General features: G+C 41.2%; 2 protein-coding genes across 27 annotated transcripts in view; both read left to right on the top strand.

Annotated features, from left to right (window-relative positions):
* Nucleotides 1-1,822: 1,822 nt before the first annotated feature.
* On the top strand, nucleotides 1,823-8,838 carry LOC119736070 (60S ribosomal protein L36a-like). 2 transcript variants are annotated; one of them, XM_038210079.1, is made up of 5 exons: nucleotides 1,823-1,958; nucleotides 3,944-4,049; nucleotides 6,069-6,136; nucleotides 7,168-7,284; nucleotides 8,602-8,838. In XM_038210079.1, exons 1-5 carry the CDS (start codon nucleotides 1,956-1,958, stop codon nucleotides 8,620-8,622), a joined length of 315 nt encoding a protein of 104 aa, XP_038066007.1. In that variant the 5' UTR covers nucleotides 1,823-1,955; the 3' UTR covers nucleotides 8,623-8,838. The 2 variants fall into 2 exon arrangements, with proteins under 2 accessions (XP_038066007.1, XP_038066006.1); XM_038210078.1 differs by having other exon boundaries at nucleotides 1,941-2,009.
* Nucleotides 8,839-11,906: 3,068 nt separating this feature from the next.
* The window catches only part of LOC119735706 (CUGBP Elav-like family member 2), a 108,700-nt gene continuing 102,380 nt past the window's right edge, over nucleotides 11,907-18,226 (top strand). For 24 of the 25 annotated variants that reach the window (XM_038209565.1, XM_038209561.1, XM_038209575.1 and 21 more), the window contains exons 1-2: nucleotides 11,907-11,968; nucleotides 15,151-15,243. The gene's annotated coding sequence lies outside the window, so the exon portion shown is untranslated. Of the gene's footprint in view, nucleotides 11,969-12,251; nucleotides 12,270-15,150; nucleotides 15,244-18,226 lie in introns of those variants that run through there. The other variant, XM_038209563.1, reaches the window with a different exon arrangement.

Genomic DNA, 18,226 nt, shown 5'->3' on the forward strand with positions numbered 1-18,226 from the left:
GCGGGGATTAGTCTCGAAAGTCGCGCGTACTTCGCGCGCGAACCAGTACGTGTAGTCGTGCACACCACTGATCTCTATATAAAGACTGGATAGCGGATGTCCATATACCATTCACACAGTAGACTTTGCATATTGACCAATTCGCCCCCGGTCTCACGAAGATGGCCGCGCATAATACGAACGTACAGCGAGCGTTGCATCAACAGTTGACGCGAATTTTGTCACGTACACATAATTATGACGTGCTAAAAAAGGACACATTTCCGTAGTGATTATTATTTCCAAAACGCCGAAAAAGTGAACTGCGGCATTAAAAAAGTAAACCACGACGTTAGAAAAATTGTACCTTGGTCAGCGGTGGTGGTCAAAATACAAGTTAAGTGAACCGCGATGTTACAAAAGTAATCATGATGCTATAAAGACGGCAACTTGTCCTTTGTAGATCACCAGCCGGTCTCACCAATATGGCGTCAAATGCATTTATTGTGCGGCTCTTTATCCAGTCTTTATATAGAGATCAGTGGTGCACGCTGTGTGTCCCGTCCACGGAGCTCTCAAAAGAGGTAAAAATGCGCCCTCTTTTGTTGGCGCATCATCCACACTACTAACCGAAAGGGCAGGGGAACACATTTTGTCCATGGATCACAATAAAGGTAAGTGATATTTCAGCAAAACGAAAACAATTCCCCATCAAAAAACACACTCTCATAAATGATAATTGGCACTCATCATAACCATTTATTTAAGCACCTCCTGCTTCCAATATTAAAACAACATGCTTTACAATGTCAATAGTTCATAGTCTTGCCTTACCTTCTACTTGGCTACTCGAAGACTTATGGGATTATTCTGATATCGTTGTCATGATACGACATGGTTTTATTTTTATACTGAAATATCACGTGCCTATAAAATGCGATCCGTGGACAAACATTTAAATCTGTGTTTGTGTTCAAAATTCCATAACTAAAAAAGTACATAAGGAATTTAAATGATTCAATTGGGCTTTCACATTCTAGATCTGGAAAGCGCTACATGTAGAACTTCTTTACAAAATAGGGGGCGCCATTTGGGCTGCACTCCCAGTCCCACCTGTCACTTTGAGATTTGGAAATCGAATTAAAAACAATCGTACAGTACTCCAAGTGCAGTCTGATAATGGAACAAAAAAGGATGTGCAAGATATGCATTGTTACAACTACGAAACTGTGATTACGCCACACTAATCCGGACAAACGACTACTAGTTTGTTTGGTTTTTTTTTTTTTTAATCAAAGAGCCTTCATGATCGGCAAAATTCAACTTGGTGTCAATGCAAATACCAAAATCTGTCCGAACATGAACCCTCTCAATAGCATTACCATCGACAGAATAACCTTAGTTAAAGGGTTTCTTCTTCGGAGTAATGGTAAGGACACAACATTCCTTAACTTCAACTTCAAGTACGAGCGCCAAGTAGTGCTCCACAACAAATGAATGTTATTCTGCAAAAGCCTTGGACCTAATGGTAAGTAATGGTAAAGACACAACATTCCTTAAGATTCAACTTCAAGTACGAGCGCCAAGTAGTGCTCCACAACAATGAATGTTATTCTGCAAAAGCCTTGGACCTGATTCATGTCATCATGAAAGGGATGGACCTTATTCATTTCACGCAACCCGTCACTTGTGCATTAACTTCTATTCACCGCTCTCTCGATCCAGACATTATGTAAAGATCGGTGGTCTTTTAACTCAATGACTGATGTAGGCCTACAAGCGTACAACACTGCCATTGTCCTGACCGTTGCCATTGTCCTGACCGTCTTGGGAAGTCATGTCATCATGGCAATTGGCATCCAAAGATCGACGCGAGCTCAACGATCTTGGTGGCGCTATTGCCATCGGCCGCGCTGCTTCACTTATGGACGGAAGAGGGCGCTATTACGCGACCTCTTTTCATCCAAACCATCAAAATGGTGAGATTGTGTAAAATACGGCTCAAAACAATCCGTTTCATCTTGACAAATGTAAATTAAATATCGCTTGTATCTTCAAGGGATTGTAATGACCATAAACTCAAGTATTATATAAATTCAGTATTATAAGTGAAATGGCCAAATAATTGACGCATTTGCTTGTGCCAAAAGCTGAAAATGATAAGATTTACATCGCCCTATACGTTTACGTACGTACATGATGTAGGATGGAACGCCGTATTATCGCGGTACTTATCACGTTTCTCGTTCGGAATAGAGATTGCCCACTAACCTTCCAGAATTGTCCTGTCTTATGTGTAGTATAACTCTTCCTTTTTAAATTAATATAAAAAAATCTGACGGGTAGTGTGGTTTATTCCGTGTACGATGCCTGTGAAAATAGACATGCGCGGCGTGTGCGAACGGAGGTGGACTCCCTATTATCGCGGTATGCGGGAAGTGGTTTTTATAATGATCCCAACTTTTTTGTTCATAGTTTATGTTTGACCAAAACACCCCCTGAATAAAGTCTGATATTTTCCCTGTAACGTTCAAGTTAATTAAAGACAAAATGTCTGCAGGATGATTTCTTAAGACCCTGCCCTTCCCCCGAAAGGAGAACACAAATCCCTGAGGCAAGTCTACTGATCGGCGATTGAGGGCGCCATTCACTTTACACGGTGTGCCGTTTTATTTTCGCTAACGCGCGGTGCTTATTTTGATCCCGTAAAAGTTGTTACGATTTCGAGCTGCAAATATCGTCGTTCGACTTCATTTTACATTTGCAGCTCAAGAATGGGAACCAGACAATGGAACTTTCATGGACAGAGCGCAATTAAAGATTTATGTTAAAATATAAACGGTACCTTTTAGCAGACACGGTGAGGGAAAATTTTGCAAGTTTTGGAAAACGTTAATATTTATTAAAATCGTTAAAAGTCCCGAAAGACACAACATTTTTTAATCGTCCTTTTTATACAACTCGGTAGAAAATCCTTGATGACTGGTGAACTGGATAAAAATCGCCACTTGAAGGAGTTTTGACACTGTAAAAAGAGAAATTTCCCATGCCGCGATAATAGGGATGCCGCGATAATAGGGAGTCCGACTATATATAGGTGACGTGAATCACTGAATGGCCTGATGTGAAACTGAGTGAAATTCATGTTCTCTAACGCTACTCGGGAAGAGTTCCATTTATGGACATCACACATTTTCCCTTGCAGTGACTAGTATCAGTCATCAGAAAGCGATAACATGTTCTAAAAAGTCAAATTTAGCAGGGAAAGTAAAAACCTATTGAACTTGAATTGATTTTTGAAGCACCATGTTTGCTGAGAATAATTATTAGGCTAAGTGAGATTGAGAAAACACTTGGAATTGTTTAACCCCAACTATAGGCAATGATAGGGGCCTAGTCATGCTAGTCTAGTGTGGCTCAGTTTTGGATATTGCTGCGCTGTAGTCTTTGCCACACATCCTGTCATTCCGGCAGCTGAGGAGATGGTCAACATGGTCAACTAACTTCCAATAAGTTCCACACAGCCGGGGAAAATGAACAGTTTATTGCCCTGTATTTTTGTATTCTATGATGTCTCTGCTTTTAAAATTTTGTGCTCAGGCTTGAGTAGGTAATCTTATCTCCAATTTTTCCAGAAATGTAGACATCTTTCTGGATGCCATATGCATACATACAACATGTACAACGTTTGCCGATGGCAGCCATGTTGAATGTCAGAACTTGATTTACCCCAAAGCTGTGACATTGTGTTTATATGCAAATCGCTGCACGAGTTGCAATCGACGTGTATTTCTTGTACAATGGATTCGACCAGACAGCATCCGTTCACCATCCTGGAAAATCTGCCATCTTGGCGGGAAAATGGCAATTTAGAAAAGAGTCTGTATTGCAGGATGAAACTGGATAAATAGCACATGGAATTCCATTTTAATCACGTAAATGCTTTCTGACTTTTCGTTGGTAGGTCAATGTACCGAAGGCGAGACGTACCTTCTGCAAGAAGTGCGGGCATCACAAGATGCACAAGGTGACCCAGTACAAGGCTGGCAAGGCCTCTCTTTTTGTCCAAGGTATTGTTTTCACATTTCATTAAATTCTTGGGAAGAATACAGTATCCATACGCCACCTCTTTGGTCGTGTACAAAATCTATGGAGTGCATTTTCAAAGTATTTTCTAACAAAATTGGAAATGTTCCTCAGTCCCTAATTCAGGTCTTTTCAACATTTTTGCAATGACTGACCTTCATTGAGATAGTATATGGTGGAAAAAGTGGAGTCATGATGCAACATTCTTTCAACAAAGGTTACGATTCAGCTCGCACTGCAAAAATCAGGCATGCAACTTTTCCTCGGATCTGCTGATTTCCTCGTTTTTACTTCTCATGAATGCCATTACAAATTGAAAAGCACTGTACAAAGTCTTGTGTGGTTTGGAGTTTCCTCGTTTTTTCCTAAATTCCCAGTTGCATGCCTGAAAAATGGTCTACCAAACGGAAAAATAAGCAGTGCTGTGCTATCATTTTAATTACCCCCGACTCTCACAGAATAGGTCCCCAACCCATAGCTTTACCTGAAGCAACCATTTTGAGTTCCCCTGCGGAACGAAAATGCATGACAGCTGAGCACTGAAGAAGGTAGCCTCGTCCAGTGTTAGTTTGCACTGGGCCTGATGTCCCTGAAAAGTTCAAGTGCTGTCTGGTTCGTTCACAGTGGTGGATTTTTGGAGATTATCTTTAAAAACAGAATCCAGCAGGCAAAAATCAGTGGGGGGGGGGGGAAGAATATACACCGTTGATATCAGAATTTTCAATAACCGATATATCGGAAATCCAGTATCGAGAATATTTGATATATTGATTATCCCATGTCAAAGTTAAAGACCATAAAGAAGATTTTTTTAAGAAGCAAAAATAAAAATGTTAAATCCCAATTTTCCACGGCTTTCTCTGGAGTATATTGCTCCAGTATTTTAATACAAATCTCAGCATTGACAGTTTGTCCAGAACAGGTGGTTTCTTGTTGAGGTTTTACATTGGGGGAGACCGTGAATTCCAGCCAACGCAGAGCACAAAGCCACACCGCTTGGCATTTCACAACGTTTTTATTTTGAGTCGCAAGCACAAGTTGCGCCAAGTTTTATTTCATTATACAGCAAACATTAAACACAAAGTAAAAGCACAAACAGGAGGTTTATTTTGACGATAATCTGACACATTTTTTATGTTTTTGACACATTCCTCAATACATATTTCGCCCATGTAATCTTTTCATAATATGAGTGAAGTTTAAACCTTAACCCTTTCCTTACCATGGGCGACTTTTTTCGACAAGAAGTAGCCCCCTGCTGGTTCCCATAGGTGACTTTAGTTGACCAGGAAACCACACACAAAACACCCTCAGCACAGATATATTTACTACTTTTCAGAAAGGCGGCATGTTGATATGTTTGGCCGCCCATACATCAACTATATACCAATGAAAGAGTGTTTTCGGATCTTTCTAATGGTGTAGTTTATTCATAGTGTTACCATACAAAAAAAATGAGAAAAGTGCTTCAGAAGTATCCACGCACAATTTGAGGTATGGAGTGCCATTTGGTCATGTGGTGAAATGGCTTGCAGTTTGATAATTGGGACCAGATGAACAAAAAGGCATAACTTCCTTATATTTGCACGTATGGACTTCAGTTTTACATCACATAAAAGAGTATGGTTCAAGGAACAAACTTTACACACAACATTTATGATTTTAATCAATCCTTGGCAATGAAAATCTGGGTTGAAAAAAAGTTAGTTTTTGACTCGTGCTCATTTTGTTCACGCTCTAGTGATTTCTGCATGACTGAGCAAACAATTTGGTCCTGGGGGGCCCTAGTCAATAAACAATGTGGGCATGAAAGGGTTAAATCCTTGTCTTTCAAAAATGGATGCATATTTCATGTTATTGAAAAGCGGCTTGGTACGAACGTTGGTCGGAACTTCATATGCAGTAGCAATTGTAATAGCCATTGACAAGAAGAAGATTTATAGTTTGCACAAGAAACCGTCACTGCAATTGTCTTATGATATGTTATGTTTTTATTCTCAAAGGAAAGAGACGTTACGACCGCAAACAGACAGGGTATGGAGGACAAACCAAACCTGTCTTTCACAAAAAGGTCAGTATTGGTTCTAGTCTTTCTTTTCTTTTTGTTTGTACCTAAAGGGCCAGCGTCGTTGACTACTAACTGACGGACTGAGTCAAGGAGTGTAAAACAGATTTAATTAAAGTCTGTTTCCCAATTGGTTGATTTTAATATTGGGTAAAAAAAAGCTTGGTGGTGAGGGAAAGTCAATATTTACAGACACATCTTGGTTATACAAACTTTGATTGAAAGTCAAGATAAGACGTAGGTTGTCATTTGGAATTGAAGATCCGATGAGTTTCATTACCAGACACTGTTCATGAACAGTACTGGCATGCAACTTTTCCTCGGATCCGCTGATTTCCTGGTTTTTTAACTTCTCATGAACACCATTACAAATTGAAAAACACTGTACAAAGTCTTGTGTGGTTTGGAATTTCCTCGTGTTTTTTTTTTTTTTAAATTCCCAGTTGCATGCCTGACAGTAGACGGCGATTTGTGATATCAAAAGCTCTCTGTGTGAGACACACCACTTTCACACACCACCTCACGTGCATGAGGCACAAGTAATTTTTTCATTTCAATGTGCACAAACCCACGGTGTATACTAGAGTATACACCGTCTTCTAAAGTCGGCGTTGAGGTACATGTTCACAAAATCCACACTACAAGTGAATCAACTTCCCACTGTAGATAATGCTTGCTGACTATTGATAATATTTTTTAAATGGGTCCATCACAGGCGTTTTACTGTCTTGTCCACCCAGGAGTGAATGGGTACCTGTGAGGGCAGAGATGGTTATTGTGATTGAATTAGCTTCCTTGCGCCTAACGGTCTACATCGAGCTGTATACTCCCCATGGAGCTGAGATGGTATTTGGAATGATTCATGGGCCCAATGAGCAGGGGTAATAATGACGTAGCGCCTTGAGCACCAGTCCTGGTGGATACGTGCGCTTTATAAATACCCACTATTGTCAATCCTCCTATGAAGTTTCCAGAATCAGTGAGGATAGACAGTCATGCCAAAATTTGGTGGTTTTTTTTTGTCATTCGTTTATTAGGCTAAGACCACGAAGAAGATCGTGTTGAGAATGGAATGCACGGAGTGCAAGTTTCGCAAACAGCTGCCCATCAAGCGATGCAAGCACTTTGAGCTGGGAGGAGACAAGAAGAGAAAGGTAAGATGGATTCCATGGTACTTTCACTTTCAGGACTTTTGAACAGGGTTCCCACAGTCATGGACAAATCCTGGAATATTGTGAAACCTAAGGCCAAGTAAAAAAATAAAACATGTTTAGCTTCCTGCCTTTTTGTAAAGAAAAAAAAGAAAGGAGGCAATTTTTTCTTTCTTCTTTTTTTCTTTTTTAAAGTGGCCGCACAACCCATTTTCCAAAACGACCGGCCAGGCTATTTTTCAAGGTGGCCGCCAGCTTTTTTTTTAAATGGCCGCCACTTGGACTCAGGAAATGACATACCAGCTTTATATGGACAAAGAGGCTAAAATGATGTCACTGTTTAAAGGGAATGTACAACATTTGCAAACATCGAAAAAATAAAACTACCAAGTACTAGGATGTTGGTAAATGACAGTCTTAAGCATGCTGTAAAGTTATGGCACCTGGTGTGAAGTCATTTTCAAGAAAATGGTATTTTTGTATACATTTCCAACGGTGGCCGACCACCGTTGGAAAAACCTAACTATTTTTTCAACTACTGCTCCAAATGTCACTTTGGTTTTTTCAGTCCAAATTTTGTTTGCTATTGGTTACATGTTCATGAACGGGTGTAGGCCAGCTAGACAGGTTCCCTTACCTTCAGCCAAGTAGGAAGGCTGAAAGGGAGTGGTGTCCCTTGCCTCCTGAGAAATAGGCTCCTAAGATACCAAAAACTGCGTAGGAAATGGCCATGGAAAGCCCTTATTTTATCCTGGAATTTCATTTCAAGATTTCTGTGGGAACCCTATTTTAACGCACTTTTTTTTGCAGGATTCCCAGAGCTTCCTCCCACATCACTGAAATGGTCGTGCACTTTGTGTCACTGTTGCACTTTTTTTGAGGGGGATTGGAAAATTGGAAAATTTTAAACCTCAATTTTTAATTTTCTGCACATATCAGATTATCAAATCTTTTCATTGACGACTGTAGTAAAGTTATAGGAAAAAGTGCTCAGGTGGTGTGAATTACCAACGTTGATAATAACAAAAACACTGTCCGACTCAGAAGTCAAGCATAGACATTCCTTGACATACTGATTTTTTGAGGAGGGGGACTCCACTATTTCAGTTCTGGGGGGGGGGGGGGGGGGGTTGGTAAATAAGGGGAAAAAATCCACTCGGCCTTATTACTCAAGAATATATAATTAAACAAGTGGCAACTCAAACTTTGTTCAACCGCGTTACCGTCTGTTTAATTTTGTCAAACACTTGGTGAGAAAGATGGAATGAGAAATAAATCTAATTATAAATGAATCCTTTTTTTTCCTTCTTTGCACTACAGGGCCAGATGATCCAGTTCTAGATGTGCTGAAGGTCTTAGGAACATGTAGGAATAGAATCCATCTACTGGTGTACTGTATATTGCAGCATTCGGAGCTTCTAGATGCACGGGCAACATGAAGTCTACAGATTTCACTGATATGGGCTAATCATGGGAGGGCTAGATTCTAACCAGTTAATGACGTCGCAGTTTGCGGTATGAGTTGTATGAATAAAGCAGCCATCAACATACAATGTAGTCACTTGTGTCTTGTCTTAGTTTTGTTTCTGGAGTTATGCCCTTGTACTCTGAAGTATGACTTGGCCTGAAATAATTTTACAATACCTTGGGTGCGTTTTGGCGGTCATAACCAAAATTGGTTCCGTTGTTTCTCTTTGGCTAATGGTTATGGGGGTTTGAGTATTGCATTACCGTGAGTAATTCTCGTCCATTTAAAATTCCCGCAGAAATTCACTGACAAGAAACAACCGAACCAATTCTTGGTTATGACCGCCAAAACGCACCCCGGCAATATGTGAACATTCCCAATCAAAATCGGGTGTACTTGGAATCAGAAGTATTCTCCCCCCCCCCCCCCCCCCCCCTCCCCCTTTACTTCTATGATGACTGAAAATCAGAATTGATATTTGATTGGTAACGTCTTGAAACGAAAAGATTTGTACTATGCTGTAATACATAAATGCGCATCCACAGGGCTTACTTTATTTTCAACCTCGTTAGAGCAGGTAGTGGGAGTGTACTGCTCGACACCATAGGACCGAGGTTGGACGGTACGTATAAGCTACCATTTATTTTGTTCATTTTTGCAGCGCCCTCTGTTGCCAAATGCTTTTACCTTTTCCGTGCCGTTCGCGTTAACGAATTCGACCGTTAATATGTGATAGCGCCCTCTTTTTTTCGCAGCATCGGCTGTGTATTGGCAGTTCCATGTGGCACTTTTTGCAAAGAGTAGACATTGTTTAGCCCTCAAAGTATTAGGAAGTTTGTTTTTGTGTCCTATCTCCTGCAAAAGGTTTTATCAATCATCTTTGTGACTATCGGCTTGATAAAGAACCGTTCGTGTGTGTTGTAGCGCCTTATTCTTGTGCCATTGAGCAGTGGCGTAAATCTGTGCCGGCGAGTGGGGGGATGGGGATGACCAAAATCCAAAAATTGCCCGGCCGTGGAAATTCGAAAGGGGGGGGGGGGCGGATACCACATTACATTAGGTGGCGCTTTTCAGGACATAGATGTATATCAATATGTAAACTCACGCTTACATCGAAAAGGCGTATTTTAAAAGCTTTTGTAGTTTGTGTCTCCAGTTTTCAGCGTTGTTGAATACATATTTGTTGTCGGGATGTTCGAAAAATACCTTGAAATGCGCATTTTTTTTCTCATCACGAAAAAGTGATGAGGAGGATGATTCAATAGCTCATCCCCCTGGTCAAAAAGTGGGGATATATACCCTCCACCCCCCCCCCCCCGGATTTACGCCCCTGCCATTGAGCATCAACAACAAAATATTAAATGGTAGATCTATCAGTTAATAATCACTTCGCAGGTTTGGGTACTGGAGGTTCGGTTCGTGAATCAGTTCCATCAAAATTGGATCCCTTTATTATCCATATTTATTGATTGAGAGGGCCGGCCCAGATCCGACTCACATGCACAACTATTCCCCACCATTTCGTTCATAAAAATTTGCAGAAGTTCCCGCTACAAGCCCCCCCCCCCCCCCCCCCCCACCCCCTCGCTCGCCGGCCGCGACTTTCTTTTTCCTAGGCGGGCGGGATGCTCCAAAGTAATGAATAATTCAATAGTTTCGATCGGGCCAGTGAAACAGAACAATGATATTAAGATCTTACACTTACAAAACAAAAGAAGTAACGCCACTTGAGCATGTTATTATGCAAAAACTAATAATAATGCAGCCCCTTGAATAAATCCTGATATTCATAATAAAACAAAAACAACGTTAACCCGCCGTTTCACCGCCGTTTATCCGTGGATTTTAAGGAGAGCGATTTGCTCTCCTCAAAGATTTGAGGAGAGCGATTTGTAGCTCTTCTGGATGGATTTTCTTTAAATGAAGGACTGTTTATAGCATTTTAAAGTACGGACGTCGTCCATTTACCACAGTAGCCTAGTGCCTGCAAACACATAATGCCAGTGATAACATTTTGAAAAGTCGCAACGATGTTATATCTTACACATTCAAAAATGACATTTTAATGACCGGTCACAAAAACATTTTAATAACGTTATTTAAATGCCTCAAATTTGACGTTTTATCAGGTATGTTATCAAAACGTTATTGCCAAATGTTTTAAACAAGATTTATATGGAGGAAATATCATGATATAATATACAAAAACATCTTAAACGCGTGAAATTTGACGTTTTATCAAATATGTTAAAGCGAGCTATCAAAACGTGATTTTTTTTTTGTAAAATCTTCAAGTAATGGGTCATATACATTCTCAGTGGTAAAGACAGAGAATGGACCTTGCATTAATGGTGGAAATTTGATCTGATATCAATCCCAAATACACCCAAGTTTGTGGGTTGGGCTGGGTGATGCCTTAGGAAATAACAGGTATTCATTTTCGTCCATTCATCAGATGCAACATATGTGTGCATTTGGTTGTGAGTGAATTCACCTAGGGAAAATAAACCTTTGCTCTTAATCACCCTGATAACATTTTGGTTTATTTATAACCTCAAATATTTATAACCTCAAATATTTATAACAACACAGTTTTTAAATAACATAGTTTTATAATATTCATAGTTTTATAATAACTGAATATTGCATCCCTACGTAAATGTTTTTCTACGATATTGATTTCTGATAGAAGGTAAGAGAGATCACCAAATTTCATACCGATCAGCCAAAGCGTTCAGGAGTAAGTTTTATGTGGGGGGTGTGGCTCCGCCCCCGGATACCCATGAGCTACAAAGATCCCTGGTTCGAATCCACGTCGTCGCTGCTCATTTTCATCGACTTCTTTCCTTCTCTGAATTTATCGTTGAGATAATTTTATTTTTATTTTAAGGGAAAAAAAGGAGAACGAGAACAAGTGTCTTGCAACGATTCAATGGATTATGCGTGACATTATTTTGACAAAAACCTACGGAAAATAAATTCGCTCCCCGCGCGCCGGCAGCACTTAATAGCGGGTACCAGGCTGAATCGTGCTGGTAACCGCTCGTACACATCGATAATAATCAATGATTATCGTGCACGTGGGGCCAAGCAATGGCGACAACGTTCTCGACTGGATCATTGTGTGTACACATTGCAACTGCCATCTTGCGTACGTCAGAATTTCGCACGACGCGACGTTCATTGGAATCTCTCTTAAAATATCAGGACAGCAAGGAGGTAAACACCCGCATTTTTATTAGAAGGTGTGTATGTAATTTAGAAACAAATCACGAGTACATCCAGTTTTAAATTAACCTTGATTTGCTTTGCATTAGGCTGCATCACGCGAATCACGTCTGGTCTGTCACTCTTTCTGCAGTCTTTGCGTAGTCTGTCAAGTGTCGTGCATGTCTGTGGCGCGCACAGTCTAGTCCGACTCCGATCTTATATTTTTCTAACGATATTCGTGACATTGGTGCGTGGGCCTGCGCCTACTTACATGTACCATGGAGTTCTGCGTTTAACTTAAAGCTGGAATGTACGGCATAAAGCTAAGCACTTTTTAAGTTTAACTTCAAGTTTTAGGCTCACTTAACATGCTTAAGTTAAGGGAAAGAATGTTGCAACCTGACGCCAATTCAGTGGTTGTGTACAAAGTCTATGGAGAGTCAAGACATTTTTTAAGTATGCCCTACTTCCTAACAGTAACAAAATTGGACATGTTTCTCAGTCCCAGATTTATGTCTTATCATCATTTTTGCAATGACGGACCTTCATCACTTCATTGAGATGATATATGAAGAAAAAAGCAGCGTCAGGTTGCAACATTCTTTCCCACGTACTCACTCGTTTCAAATGCATTTTGTGTTAGAACAAAACCCAGCCCGCCTAACTCCCTAGGGGGTGTGCAAAATCGTATTAAAATTGGAGTATTCAGGACTGAGTGTTAAGATAGCTAGGCAGTGGAGTGCCAGGCTCATGACATCATACATTAGGCCATCAACCTCAGTCCAAAATTTTAGCCACCAGTATCAAATGAGGGGAATAATCGTCATACATGTAGGCAGCGATTTTTGGCAAGGTATACACCTCCAGAGTTGGAAATTATGTGATAGCATTGCAGCGGTGGCAGCTTTTTGGGTGTTATCACCCTTTTTTTTCAAAATGTCCATCAAAATGCTTGTTACCACTCTAGGGGCGGTATACTTTGCGCATGCACACTATAATCATTTATGCCCTGATTTGATACTGACCAAACCTAGGCTGATGGCCTACATGGGAAATTTGCCATTTATCATGTTTTTATGAGCCTTTGCTTTACCATTGTTTATGTTAGGCCATTAAAAATTGATTTTTAGGTTTTCATTAAAAGCCTGCCCCAATGTTCATGCCCGCCCCAATTTTTTATATTTTATAATTTTTGAAAGTGTGTATTTTGAACTATTTTCTCTAATACAAAAAAGTAATAGGGTGTATTTTTTCAGACAAATTTCTCACAAACGGGCAACTCCATTTTTCCAACATGGCGCATAAATGCGCATGGCGCATAAATACATGCAGCATGCATGCACGCATTTACACGGACCCTTGTTCCCACCGCTAGACATGACTAGATAAGGCAAGAACGACAATGAAGTGGCGAGAACCAGCGTGGTGCATGTCCAAATGCCTGAACAGATTTCGAAGACTCGGACATAACAAATTGCTGACACAACAGCGTTGGAAATGATCGAAACTATCAAAAATCTTTACTGAAGGTTTAATTTTTTTTTAAACTTGGTCGCTCTTTCTGCATGTATTTTCTGCTGTCGTGATTTTTTCTCGAGGTTTTAATGCTTTTGTTTGTAGCGATTCAGAAGCGTGATTTTCTGTGTGACCGTCGCCGTGTGCCAGTGCACACATTGTTCAGACAGCTCACCTTGTAGACAGCCATATTGACAATGATTGAAGAGTGGTCTGGAAGTCTGCGATGCGCATGACAATGCACTAGCCAATAACACTGCAATACCCCATCATGAATATTTAATTTATTAAATATTCATTAGTCTTACTTCGATGGATACCTTAACTACATCAAATAGACCCTCAGCGCTAACAAGCGATTGTGTGGTCGAGTGGTTAAAGCTATAGTCCATCATTTGCAGCTATCCGAATAGTAACTGGTGTAATTATTGTTGAAAAACATACTTGGTTGAAAGATAGTAAGGGGACTAAACTCCCTGTGAAATTATTCTTTCTGGCAAGCTGTCATTTTGAAGAAATCAACAAAAAAAAAGGTCTTTCCAACGGTGCGTCTTAAGACGCACCGTTGGAAATTTCCATTAGTAGTTCGTTTTTTTATTTGGTGAAGCGCGCGCAAGCGTTGACACGACGCACACGCGCGCGCAGTTGCTATAATTCTTCGGATCAGTGCGCGAGATCGTGTAGCTGCAATCGGCTCAGTGAGAACGTGTCTCGGACGCTGAATTCAGGCCCAATTCAAAACACGATTCAGCAACTTTGATTTGAAATTGAGATCCTAGAATGCTGTTTTTCTTGGAATATACAGCTGAAGCTGAGCTGAAACTTCATCAGGTTAGTTGTTCAGTACCCTTTAGATTTTGAGCACTTCTGTTGCTTCAAACGAACAAAATGCACACATTACAAATGACGGACCATATCTTTAAGGTCAGTGTGTTTAATAATGACACTTTCTCCCTCCGTCCCTGCAAAATTTTCTAGCAATCACTGTCAATATGTTGAAGCAAAGCTAGCAGCGCTGAGTATTTTAAGTATAATCTAGGGCTAAATTTATGCACGGCTGAGCATGAACAACACAAGGTCCAGTCCAAGACCTTGACACAGTGCATCCTCCACAATCAGCCACACACTTTTACCATCTAGCCTCAATCCTGCAAATCCTCCATTTTGCAAAAGAGCATTGTAGAGTATTTGGGAAGGTTAGGGTTCGGGGCCGATATTTTCCGTTTTAATCAACGTATCAAGAAGACACTCTGCAAACAAAATGGAGCAATCGTTCATGAACCAAAGGGACCACCCAAATGAGAATACCATCAAGCTGAAAAAGATGGGAAAAAAAGGTATTTTACGGTGCTATTCAGAGTGCGCGCTCCATGCATTTGCCGAGCCAACTGAGCTGTTTACAAAACAATGCCAGTAGTTGGTGCTTGTTCCCAGACCAAAACATTAAGGGATCTGACCATTCGGACCCGAAGCTAACGGTGGTTTACGGTTACCAGCAGCACCACCCACGTGCCAGTTATATTGCAGGACGACGGCTGTTTGATAATGCACTAGATTTCTTGCTATCACATTCATTATGCGACCGTCGTTTTGCGGACCGCTCACAGTACATCATCAAACAGCCGTTGTTACAATAAAAATTTAACAATTAAAATTGCATTTCATCTTCAATGCAGGTTAGACGAAAAACACTTTAGAGGTCCGTCTTGCAAGTTCTGACCTGAAAGCATCTGCACTGTCTCAGAAGCACATCATTTTGACTGAAGAGTGTAAGTACACAAGGCCAGCATTGAACAAGTCTGTACACAGACTCAAAACGGCAGATTATTGTGGACAGCCATTTAAAGTCGGATACCGGCCTACGATGGTAGATTGACCTATGATGTATAGGGGTCAACCTGATTTACATGTAAATTATATCTACGTGCGTACCAATACAATAGGGTGCTGGGTTAAGCGTGATGCATGAGCGTGCAGGCGAATTAGGCCAATCAAACTGTAGCGGAGGCAGCACAGCCAAGAGGCATAGCAACCAAGAGGCAGTTGGCTGTCCTCATATATACATGTGTGTTATGAGGTCAGGTCTGTCATCTGGTATTTAATCCACATGCATGCGTAGTAAGATACAGGATTGTGCATGGCCTGTATCAAAATGCGGTCTGGAAGATAGCCGCTGTCACTGTCTGATTTCATCATTAGCTGTTGATGGTTGATCTACAGTGATGTTCAGCAACGGCACTGCTGCAATCCAGTACATGGTAATTTCTGTGCCTGCACTGTGGACAGCAATATAGTGCAAGAGCTAACAAGCCCATAAAAGCGCAAAATATATGTAGAGTGCTTTCCCCGGCCCCTCAAACAACAATTTGAGCGGCTTGGACAGAAATTTATGATGGTAGTCATTTGCATTGCTGAAATGATGCAACACATTCAGGCAACATTTCATATATTTTTTTTTGTTCGCTAATTTGGGAAAGCAAGCATTCAGAGGATCATGAATGCCCCATGGAAGACTGATCTGGGTAACTGGAATTGAATGATGCCGAATCCAACAAGATTCATAACAAAAAGATTCTGTTCGGTTTTGCTGATCTTAGTAGTAAGCAGTGAATAAAACATCTTGCATTCTAGCTGTGGGGTCCTGTTCGATTCAGCAGGCCTCACTTACCAACTCCCCAGGCATTTTTGCTAGGATGTAACCTCAATCCTGCAAAATCCTCCAACTGCCTCCACGTAACAATAGCATACACCCTCAATCCTGCAAGATCCTCCGTTGTTTCTTGAATGTGGTCCTTGGAGGGGTGACCACTGCCTCAATCCTGCAAAATCCTCCAGCAATCACTGTCAACATGTTGAGCCAGAGTCAGTGACATCCTGGAGCAGTGCGTAGGATTCCAAGTATAATATAGGCCTAAATTTATGCACGGCTGAGCATAAACAACACAAGGTTTGGCCCAAGACCTTGTCACATTGGGTCCTTCGAAATCAGCAACGCACTTTTTGCCACACAGCCTCAATCCTGCAAAATCCTCCATTTTGCAAAGAGGATTTTGGAGGATTTGGGAAGGTTATGGTTCAATTAATCAATGGACTTGGACTTGGGAGAGTTGGGGGAGATCACTGTTAGATTACAGACATTCAAACACATTGCTGAGGATGCCTGATGCTGATTAGCCTTTCGCCAAGGCCATCGTGGCTTAACTTGCCAGTGTTTGACAAAGCGGGGAAGCTGCGAAGGGACTGGAGCGGGAGACCACACACGTGAGTGGTGGAGCCACGAGGCCTTTTCCAACTTGTCAAGAATTTCTTATGTTTTTCCTTATAATCTCGATTTTTGGTACCCCAAAAGGGTAGCAAATTCCAACCAATTGGAAACGACGGAGTCAGCATTCAACAACAAAACCGCAAAACTGCAAAACTGCAAAATCAAGTTCGTAAAGGCCTCGTGGCTTCACCACTCGTGCGTGCTGACTTAATCTTTGCTCCAGTCGCTTCGTGCTTTCGCAGCTCCGCCGCTCTAAGCCACGATGGCCTTGGTGAAAGGCTAGATGCTGATGTGAAGACACTCTGGGTTCTTGCACATTCAGAGAAAAAAATCGTCATGCTTACTTTGGGCCATACGACGATGAACCACTGCGTGAACACAGGGTGTTGCTCCCACTGTGCATCTCAAATGTGGTCTCAGTGCATCATCTATGTGCATGTAGTCAACAGCTATTGAACGTTGCTTGATTCATCAGGGTCCATTCAAATAACTTGGAGTAAGGTTAGGGTTTAAGTTGACCCTAACCCACCTCACTCCTCCAAAATCATCCTGGCAGTTTTGGAGGATTCTAGAGGATTGAGGATGAATGGTGATTGAAGCACAAGAGGATTTTGGAGGATTGAGGATGAATGCATTTTGAGGCAGGACTGTCTGATGATTTTGAAGGATTTGGCGGTGGTTATCCTTCATTTAAACACGAGTGCAAAATTTTGGGATGAGGAGGATTTTGGAGGATTGACGATGAATGCATTTTGAGGCAGGACTGTCTGACAATTTTGAAAAATTTAGGCGGAGTTGCAAAATTTTGGAGGATTTTGGAGGATTGAGGATGGTTCTTAGCAAAAAGGGCCTAGGGGGTTAGGGTTAAAATGCCTCTCACAATCTCACTGCCTTTTTGTCAGAATTTTCCTCAAGGAGTGCTAGAGGAGACCCCCCTCCCCCCCCCCCCCCACAAAAAAAACAGAACGGAAAGTCATGCAATCCTTGCAAGGAGGTCGCCTGTACTTGTTTTACAGTACAGCAACATGTGACCACGGTTGTTTATAAGTTTGCTGGTTGACATGCAACCTTATACATGTAGTTTAAATTTATAACCCAATCCATTTTTTTCTACAGGTACGGTACGTACATGCGTGTGTATGTATATGTACCGGTATGTTAGACAACGACAGTTTTGTATTTTGTTCACGGAGCATGTTTTCCTTGCTCAATTGTGTCAAGAATACTAATGTGAAAGGTGTATTGTGATCTCCCAAGAAGCCGAGTAAAAACACTCACGTGTGTAACGTAAGTTGCCAAGGAGTCAGTACATATCTGACATGTTGTCACAGTGTTTGTAAGGATAGTGCTCAGATTTCCACCTGGCCCAAGGCTTGTGAATTTATGTGTTGTGTCTGGTAGACATAACGGGGGCATGCTGAGAGTAGCCGCACATGTTCAAGCGCGCTGTACAATAGGGAGCATTACAACTGGAGCAGGTACGGGAT

The sequence above is a fragment of the Patiria miniata genome, unplaced genomic scaffold (assembly GCF_015706575.1).
Source record: "Patiria miniata isolate m_02_andy unplaced genomic scaffold, ASM1570657v1 HiC_scaffold_29, whole genome shotgun sequence".
NCBI classification, from domain to species: Eukaryota; Metazoa; Echinodermata; class Asteroidea; order Valvatida; family Asterinidae; genus Patiria; species Patiria miniata.

Coding starts and splice junctions, on each gene's coding strand:
- LOC119736070 (XM_038210078.1), top strand. CDS start 1,956: ATGGTGAGATTGTGTAAAATACGGCTCAAAACAATCCGTTTCATCTTG. Junction 4,050..6,068: donor GGCCTCTCTTTTTGTCCAAG/GTATTGTTTTCA, acceptor TTATTCTCAAAG/GAAAGAGACGTTACGACCGC. Junction 7,285..8,601: donor GAGGAGACAAGAAGAGAAAG/GTAAGATGGATT, acceptor TTTGCACTACAG/GGCCAGATGATCCAGTTCTA.